The sequence below is a fragment of the Labrus bergylta genome, chromosome 8 (genome assembly GCF_963930695.1).
Source record: "Labrus bergylta chromosome 8, fLabBer1.1, whole genome shotgun sequence".
NCBI classification, from domain to species: domain Eukaryota; kingdom Metazoa; phylum Chordata; class Actinopteri; order Labriformes; family Labridae; genus Labrus; species Labrus bergylta.
The window spans coordinates 8,455,757-8,465,374 of record NC_089202.1 but is presented as its reverse complement, the minus strand read 5'-3'; the positions used below and the strand labels follow the sequence as shown (position 1 = coordinate 8,465,374).

The 9,618-nt window shown below is 39.2% G+C and overlaps 1 protein-coding gene and 1 non-coding gene across 4 annotated transcripts in view; one reads left to right on the top strand and one right to left on the bottom strand.

The window, feature by feature from the left end:
- Positions 1 to 114: 114 nt before the first annotated feature.
- trnar-acg (transfer RNA arginine (anticodon ACG)) lies at positions 115 to 187 on the bottom strand. The gene has a single exon. It is a non-coding gene; the product is annotated as a tRNA-Arg (tRNA).
- Positions 188 to 2,763: 2,576 nt separating this feature from the next.
- The window catches only part of deptor (DEP domain containing MTOR-interacting protein), a 29,599-nt gene continuing 22,744 nt past the window's right edge, over positions 2,764 to 9,618 (top strand). Inside the window, exons 1-5 of one of the 3 annotated variants that reach the window (XM_065957642.1) lie at positions 2,764 to 2,964; positions 3,088 to 3,132; positions 3,425 to 3,514; positions 7,066 to 7,244; positions 8,038 to 8,161. In XM_065957642.1, coding sequence (XP_065813714.1) covers positions 3,119 to 3,132; positions 3,425 to 3,514; positions 7,066 to 7,244; positions 8,038 to 8,161 — 407 coding nt within the window. In that variant the 5' untranslated portion in view covers positions 2,764 to 2,964; positions 3,088 to 3,118. Of the gene's footprint in view, positions 3,133 to 3,421; positions 3,515 to 7,065; positions 7,245 to 8,037; positions 8,162 to 9,618 lie in introns of all 3 variants that reach the window. The other 2 variants (XM_065957641.1, XM_020648954.3) reach the window with 2 other exon arrangements.

Below are 9,618 nucleotides of genomic sequence, written 5' to 3'. Positions count from 1 at the left end.
TACAGAAAAGATACAGAGTACCTAAAATCATGATGTAAGTGATGGCTTGTTAAGCTGAAGCTGATTTTTGCTTCATCGTAAACTACGTTGTCCAAAAGAGAAAATGAAAAGGAACGAGCTAGCCAGGAGTCGAACCTAGAATCTTCTGATCCGTAGTCAGACGCGTTATCCATTGCGCCACTAGCCCGTATGAAGGATGCTCAGTCACGTTCTCAGTTTTAAGTTTTCTTAATTGTGGCTATTCGTGTATTTGCTTGAAACTCGTTGCTTTTTATTTTTATTTTTTTATTAATTCGTTGATTTGGCCTCCTTATAACTAACAATACGAAAACTAAACAAGATAATTTAATTATATATGAAGACATAATTTCCAGCAGTGCCCTTATACGCCAGCAGATGTCATGGTCAGACTTGAATAGCCACACAGGGACGAACTAAGCGACATCTGTCAACCAAATCTACTACTATACCTATAGATTGTGATTATGTAGGCTATATAATATCCCGTACGGAGCTATATATATATTGTTGCAATTCAATGTATTGTAAGGATTTAATTGACACCACCCTGTATTTTAACATTTGGAGGTGTTGCATTTGCAGATGTATAATTATGTGTGTGTGTTCTGTGTGAGAATGCCTAAAAGACATATTCATTGGGTGAGGAGAGTGTAGGTCAAACGATTATTCATTGTGCTTAGGGACTATTTTGTTTGTTTTCTTTAAAACTGTCTACTGTTTTTATTTGCTTTGTCTCTCAGGTCAAACAAAAACAGAATGTCATATTTGTCATATATGTGAAGTTTGTAACTTTTGTTCACCCCACATCCATCATCTCATACAACTCTTATTTTTTTTTAAAGAATTGTTCTTCCATATGTAGTTAAAAAAATGTTTAGACCAAAAGAGAGACAACAGGGGCGCTTCTGATATCCCTGAAACCACCAGTGCTCATGAAGGTAATACTCAACAAACAAAAACTACATTAAATGATCCTGGTCCAGGCACTCAGGACGGTTTGAAAAGTGTAAAAGGCCTTAAACATTTAAAATACACCAACACACATTGCTTACAACTCGTTCTGATCATAATGTGAATACTGTGTACACTATCGATATTTTCAATCAAATATCCAAACCCCTATGCAAATGATTTATAGCCTATAATGTTGGCATCATCAACAGTTGTAAGAAATGTTGAACAAGTTTAGTACCCAAAATCATATTCATTTTACAGGAAACAGGATAGAAATAATAATGTAGCCTTTCAATTTTGTAACAAAACCCATAGGAAAAACAACTCAGTGTAACAAATAAACAGGACAATGAGGAAAAAAAAGATCATAAATGTAATTTTCATCCAGTTTTAAAACCACATTTTTTACAAAAGACTTTTTAGATGTTTCTCTGAATGAAGGATTTTAGTCACCAGACTTCTGTATTCAGTTATCAGAGACAAAAGCTGGGCTTAGCATGAGCTTGGCTCCAGCCGCTGCCAAGCCAAGCAGTGTCTGGAAAAAGAAAAGAGATTTTTAATGTGAAACTGCTCTTCTCTTAATATTAAGTCCAGTTCTGGATGCCCCTGTGCTGTCCAGCTGAACAGGGCCTTAGATATGCATCTTTAATTTATCAATTCCAAACAATAAAGATAAGAATTTTCATTATTGTTTGCAATTACTAGATCACATTTAACAAATGAAATTGAAGTTAAATTCAATGATGACATGATATCATCGAACACAATTTACTGCATGTCCCGTCTGGAACAAAAAAGGAGTAAGCAAGGGGTGGGGAATGAGGGTTTGGGACCTGGACTGCTGTCACCTTCTTTTTCAAAGTTATTTTAGTGTGCCAACTAAGCCTTGTATTTATTAATTGACAATTAACACAACACATCAAATGAAATAACGTTAGTAAAACTAAGTTGTACCTTCTACTCTAGCCTGTTCTGTAAACCTATTTGATCAACTACATCTCTTCGGGTTGGGGGTGTTTTTTGAATAATCGTTTCTTATAGGCTATAATAGTTTTTAGCAGACAATTGTGTAAACAGGACATAAAGGTTATCTTTCCATCAGGAATAAACTGTATGTCTACTTTGTTTTAACATGAATATCCTTAATCGTGTTGTCAATTTTTATTATGGTATTTGTATCTAATGATGCTTGGAGCAGCCTTTTACATGGGTAATAGTATAACTGTTGTGTGGAAGGAATTCATTTATAACACAGTATATCTGTAACCTGGGCTCCCCATAAATCCAATTTCTGTAGAAATGTGTGAATTTAAAGCAACTCATTTTTACCCTGTTCACATTTTGAGCAGTTTTGCACACAACCAATAAAAGGCGCATTAAAGAGTTAAAGTGAAACATAAATTCATAGATTTGAAGATTGAAAAGAAAAATGCAGACATGTCTGTTTCAGTGTTACGTAATGCAAACATTACACTGCATGGTCTGAATCCCCCCCCCCCCCCCCTCCCAAAGCCCCGTTCATTCATTTGTGTGGATTGTTTTTATTACATTAGTTACAGCACATTAATTAAGGGTGTAAAACCCATGTCAATGGTAACAACTAAAATCACACCCAATGGCCTATCTATATTTTTTCCAGGGCCAGGCGGTGTGTGAATCGAGCGAACTCACAATCTTTACAAACCCGCCCATCTGGTTAACTCCCCCAGTGACGTCAGCAGAGTCCTCCCAATGCGGGGGCTGTGTAGATGGTTACTGGCTGCACCGTGGAAAAAAACGTGCATTCATACGATTCATACAGTCAGGGTGGTGTGTGTGTGTGTGTATGGGGTGTGTGTCGCTGACAAACAAACGGGATCAGCGCGCTGACACACATTGTTGTATTTTAACTTGCGTTCATCCGAGCTGCAGCGGACTAAAGGGACCTTCAACAGAAACATTACATACATGCATAAATGTGTGTGTTGTAGGATTTTCGAGGATTTTAAAGTGGAGTGTTGCAGCTTCTGTCACATTGGCACATTCAGACTGGGAGTGACTTCTGCCTGCTTGGCAGTGTTGCAGGTTTCCTAGGATGGTATAGGCTAATCCTCTTTTTTTTATTCACCAAAGGAATAATTGCTGAACTTTTTTTTCGTTCTCCATGGTGCTTGAAGGGTAAGCATAAAATAAAGGAGGTGTCAGTGCATTGTTTATTCTCTGAAATCCGCACCTTGTGGATGCCTGCATGTCTTTGTTTTTCAATACATTCCTTCCTCTTTCTGTGTACTAGTCAAGCTACAAAGCAAATGGTGCACACTTTGCTGCACAGCATTTAAACTCTGAGAAAAAAAAATGCAAGACTAGTGCATTTCCCCAGTGCAAGAATGATGTCATTGTGTGAGGCTGTTTGACAACAAAACCCTCCCCGGTGTGTTGTGCGTGTGTGTGTTCCCCCTCGTGTTAGCAGGGAGATGGACGGGATCGGGTACACCATGCAGAAGAAGGCTGCGGAGCTGGAGCGGCTGGCCGAGGTGCTCGTAACCGGGGAACAGCTCAGGTATGTCGGCGAGTAACCCCTCCTGAACCTGGATACACAGGCGGTTATATTTGTGACCATCATCTGCAGAGTGCTCCCTAAACATTAAGTGATTCATGAAGACCTCCCGATAAAGCTGTATTAATAATATGTATACTCCTTGTTTAGTTGGTTTTTGGACATGACAGGACATGACACACTCACTGAGATCAGAGGGTGTTGTTGTGAGCATGTGTGGCAGCAAGTTAATAATCATGCATGATACCCTCCCTCACTGCAAAGTGGCACTACAGGCAGTCTCAGCCCCACTGCAGCATGCACAGCCAAACAAAGGCAGCAACATATGGACGACCTTCCCCATGAACACACCTTATTTCCACCTCTATAAACGTGCATGCTTTTGGCACGAGACATCTGTTTATCTTTCAGGATCCTGTTTTGCCTTTTAAGACTGAATGCATGAGTCATTTTTGCTGAGCTGCACAGGGAATGATCAACCCACTGAGCCTGTGTCATTACCATGCCCTACCCATCCATCCTGTTAGTGAGAGTTCTTACTCTGTCAGTGTTGTTGACATGCTGCACCCTTTGACCTGTAAAGAAACACACGGTAACCCTGGTGCTGTTTGCTGTATGGCTAAATCTACCAGCAATGAATAGAGACTCAGTGGGTTAAAGCATGGCACCAATGCCTGGAATTTCAGCCCCCCTCTGAACTACAAGCAAAATATGCCTCTGAGCAGTGTTTACAGCTGGGTGGGCTAAATTGAGCTTTTGCTGATTTTGTGGAAGTACTCACTGTTCATTGTTGTGTTCTGAAGAATCATAAAAAAGTTAATGTCATCATTCCCAGAGATTTACAGTTAGTGTCTCTTAAGTGTACTCCTCCTTAGCACCAGTGTGAGTTTCCCTGTTTGTCATTGTTAACTATTTGTGCTCCTGGCACAGCTGAATACTGAGGCTGCCAGGTGTCACTGAGGGTGGTGTCAGTGAACGGAGGGTTCTTGGGGTTAGCTGTACCAGAGTCATGTGCCTCTGAGATTCAACTGAGGGAAAGGTTCAAGGTTGTGACACACAATGCTCGATTTCTTTCTCTAAATGTCTTTCTTTTTACTCAACAAGTTGTCCTTAGGGTTTTTCTGACATCTCTGGGATGACAATGTGGTTCTGAGTCAGTTGCCTGATTACATTACATGACATTTTGTGTATACATTCATAGTCCCCAGAGGATGAAGCCCATTGACTTTTGTGATTTTCTGATGCCAATACTCTGGGGTACAGTGATATGTTTTGTGGTACTGTACCCATAAACAGGAGAGGCTTTTTTTGTCGAAAAATATTCGTAAGTTAGTTTTAGATGTGTGTTAAAGGGACCTGATAAAATGATTCCACTGTTCTGATTGTATAACTTAAGTCAAATTGTATGCAATTGGTGGTGTGTTTTTCAATACAGTTCAGTAAAACAGTTTCCCATAATAACATTTTAAAAAAACTACAAATTATATCACACCTCTCAAAGTATGACAATGTATTGCAATATATAAAATCCTTGTCAACATTAAGCTTTAATCAATCATAGTTTCATCATCCATGTTTGTAGTCCACCAGTCTTGTCACACATTACAGCATGAACACACAATGGCCAGATTAATGAATGATGTTCCCCCCTCAGTGTTTACATTAGCTTCGTGCTTTAGCTTTGTCCTTTGGTCTTAACTGATAGTTCAGAGGGAGCGAGAAAGTCAGAGTCATTTTGTAAATAGAGGTATAAAAGTAGACATATGAAACTGCTAGTATAATAAAAGCAAGGCGTGTACGTAAAACACCTTTGTTTGATCACAGTATCACGAGTCAAGCTCATGGAACAAGAGTGATATAGTTCCTGGTTGTGATAACAGACTGTTTTCAGATATCTTATCACACATATGTGACCCATCATGTCCACTGCTCTTGTCTCTAAGCAGATTTGTTTCAGGAACAGAACTATATAATGGACAGAAGGATGGATACTATGGCACAGTGACACATGCAGCTGCTGTAGTGAGTCCGGTGACCAGTTCATAGTTATGAATAGACCGTTTGTTGCATGATGAATGTTTCAACATGGGCCTCAGCATCATTACAGACATACTGGGAGACTCATTCAGACCCTTGGTATTGTAATAGCACCCTTAATTTTAAGAAATGCTTTTACAGACAGTAGTCAATGGATTAAAAACACCTACAGCAGCAACTAGGGTTTTATATAGGATAAACAAGAGGGAGGAGTTTGCTTCCAGTTCTTTTTTTTTTTTTACAAAGATGATTTATAAGATGATTAGAGACAATCTTCTGAAGCTGGGCAAAAGAAGAGGAGAGGATGTCTGTGTAGGCTCTCAGTTAGAGGAGAGGAGAGGGTGTAACGGAGCTGGTTTAAAGTGAAGTCTGGAACCTGTTTGAGTCTTGGCAGAACAGTGTGTGGGTACTTTTGGGACAGACTTGGCTGTCATATCTCATCCTGCGTAACACTAGCCAGCTGCAAACAGACTCAGCATGAAGTGGAACTAGCTAGCTGCAGGAAGCTTGGTTAAGGCTGTGGTAGGCTGTTTCACAATTCACAGGTTGAGGTCTATAAGATGTTCTGATCTTATCTTCCTCATATGGATTCTGATACCTAGACTTGAATATTCCCTGATACCGAGTACCATTTTGATACCAGTGTGCTTTAAAAATATATACTTTTAAGTTGAGAATGTTGGTTGTACATTGTTGTATGTTCTTGCTCATTGGAATCCTTACCCTAAAAAAAGCTGAGAAAATAAAAACAGGCTTATTTGTTAGCAACAGCTGCCTGATGTCCTGTGTCCACAGAAGAGCGTTGGAGAAACTTTGAATTTAAAAGTGTTTCCAATTATTTTGTGTTTTAACTATTTGTCTAATCTTGACTTTGATAAAAAAATATATAGCTTTAAATATGTGATCGTTGACAACTTGCTAGCTTTAGCTAACACTACTCTTCGTTAGTACTGTACTGCTGTTGTTTGTTAGCTCTACAATTTCATTTTTTGCATCAGTACTTATTTGTCCCTCTTGGACGGTTGTAGCCATATGAAGCCCATTATACAAACCACAGCAACGTAGGATACCGTGTTGGACAAGAAAGAGAAGAGTCAAGTATTTTTGAGGCTAAAACTTGTGGAATCAGTTGGTGAATTTACTTGAATACTAGCTGATCCCATTAGCCCCATTTAAGGCTGTGTTCAAGGCATTTCAGATACTGGTATTGGTATCATAAATACTAAACTGTGAATAATCTGTATTTTTCTTTACTTTAATTTGTTTTCTACAAATTGATGACGTTAAACCTCTTAGATTATATAAAGTGTAATATTCAGTTAAAGTAGATCATATAAACAGGGAATGACAGGATTGCATAGTTTACCTCCAAGCCTTTTTTATGTTGTCAATCCACTTGATCTCTGCCAGGATGAATGGTTTCTACTTTTAGATTTTTAATCTGCTGTTAATTTATAGAACATGAACTGTCTATCAGATTTGTGTATGAATATTATTGCTTGTTCGTTGTCCTCCAGGCTGCGGCTCCACGAAGCGAAGGTGATCAAGGATCGGCGACATCACCTACGAACTTACCCAAACTGCTTTGTGGCCAAGGAGCTCATTGATTGGCTGATAGAACACAAGGAAGCATCAGACCGAGACACAGCCATCAAGATCATGCAGAAACTTTTGGACCAGAGCATCATTCACCACGGTAAACCTCAATTGTGTCCGTGTGTTGGGTTAGTCTTGGGCATGCTTTATCCAGTGATCTATAACCAAACCTCACCCCCCCCCCCCTTTAACTTTTGTCACTTTCTGGGAACAATCTCCATTTGTTAATAGATGATTCTTCTTGCTTCTTGGCCAATTTGGCCTCAGTGTAGCGTCTCACTACCTGTTTCTCATTTGACCAAACACTGAAAAAATAGACGGAAATGTAGGCCTGCTCCTCTCACTCTCTTCAGTTAGAGTTTATACAAAGGCAATTTATTATTAACCCACCCCAGCTGGGGAAGAAGGATTTATTGGTATTTGGATTTTAGTGACTGCTTTACACAAACATAATCAAATTCCCGCATGATCCCAGTGTGTGAAACTTTTGCTTGTGTTATCAATTACATCCACATGTAGGGGTCATTATCTAGAGAGGCCTCTGTAGCTGATTGGATTCATAAAAATGTATTTAGCTGTTAAATAAACAAGCTATTTTTCAGAATTAAAAAAGCTTTGCACATGAAACAGTGTGCAAAAAAACAGTTTTGGGTTTTGTGATTGAATTCTTTGCACGTCTTTATAAATAATAAATAAAATTATTCAGTCTAAGAAGAAATGAAGAGGCTGCATGTCTTTGTAACAGGGTTTCTCTGTATTAAACACACTGGGCTTTGTCACTCACTTCGTAGAATCTCTTCCTGTTCTGGCTCTTTGTCATCGACAATCAATTTTTTGGCTTCCCTATTGGCAACTCCTGTAGGAGCTGAACATTTTCTTGTGTGTGTTTTCAGTGTGTGATGAGCACCGGGAGTTTAAAGACTTGAAGCTGTTCTACCGTTTCCGGAAAGATGACGGCACGTTCCCGTTGGACAGTGAAGCCAAAGTCTTTATGAGGGGGCAGAGGATCTATGAAAAGTAAGAAACAAAGCCACACACGTAAACCCCCCCCCCACACACACACACACACACACACACACACACACACACACACTACTTAAAACACAATCACAACCACTCCTACCTGTTCTTTATATGGAGCTATCATCGGGACCCAAGGAAATGTCTGCTTATACAGCTGTGTGATAGAAACAAACTCCACAGGTATTTTATCCTTCGGCGTTTTTAATTGATTTTCTCTTCCACCCTTTTGGTGGGAAGCCTTAAAGGAAAAGTTCACCATATTTGTTTTGCCAAGGGCTAAATGATGAAAAGATTGGTACCAGTGTTATATCCATAAGCAAGCCTAAAGGGTAATGCTAGGAGCTGGTTAGCTAGGCTTAGCATAAAGACTACAAACAGGGGTAATGTGTAGCTTAGCTCAGCCTAAAGGAAATATGGCTGCCTATCAGCAATACTTAAATTCATTCACTAAGAAGCTATGTCTTATTTGTTTATTTAAGAAACAAAAACTATGGAACTAGAGTATGAAAATTAAATTTTCCCCATTTGGAGCCAAACTTCATCTAACCTGCTGCATACTACAGTTGAAAGTGTTATTCTCCACAAGATTGTTTATTTTCTAGAATATTTTCTTTAAATAGTTCATAGACTTATCTGATGTGATGCAAAAATGTTAAGCATTTGACACGTAGCTTGCATGCTTCATCCAGTTGACATTGTAACTTACTTAAAAAGCATCATGACTTTGATCCGGCAGCAGAAGAGTGAGTTTCTTTATCTGGTGCACTCCACAGTTCCAGAGAAGTATCCCTTTACATAACTACCCTAGCTGGCTTTCACTGTGTTCAACTGATAAAAAAAAAAGACGATCTGTTTTCAAGGATTGAGACTTTCTTCTTCAATGGTGGCCATTTGGAAGACAGTAGCACACGATGCCACAAGTTTATTTCCCTTCTTTCTCTCAGTTTCTCTTAGTGGGAGGCATACTGATTGAGTAAGCCAGAAAAGCCTCCACCTTTTCATTTATTTTCCACGAAAAAAGCATGCAGGAGAAGTTATTAGAAGCATCGATTTTAACCAGTGATGACTCAGAACGTTTGTTTAGAGACAGGCTAAACACGACTGTTTTTGTTTTTCACCAGCTTTTAACCCATAATGCTGTATTTCCAGGGGTGATTAAAGTAATTGTTTCTATAGTAACCCAAAAGCCTTCCTCTGTGTCTCCACTTCTCTTTGTGGTTATGAATCACTGGCATCTCTATTGTTTAGTTGGATGTAAACACACGCAGCTTGACTCTTCTTCCCCTTCTTAGACATCCTGACACGTCTTTGTCACATGAAGAAAGTGTGTTTCTGTGCCTCCCTTAACACAAACACATTGACACTTTTATAAACGCTGATTTCTTTTTCATGTCAGTTTTCTGAGGCATTAGAAACGCACGCACGCACACACACACACACACACACAAAAC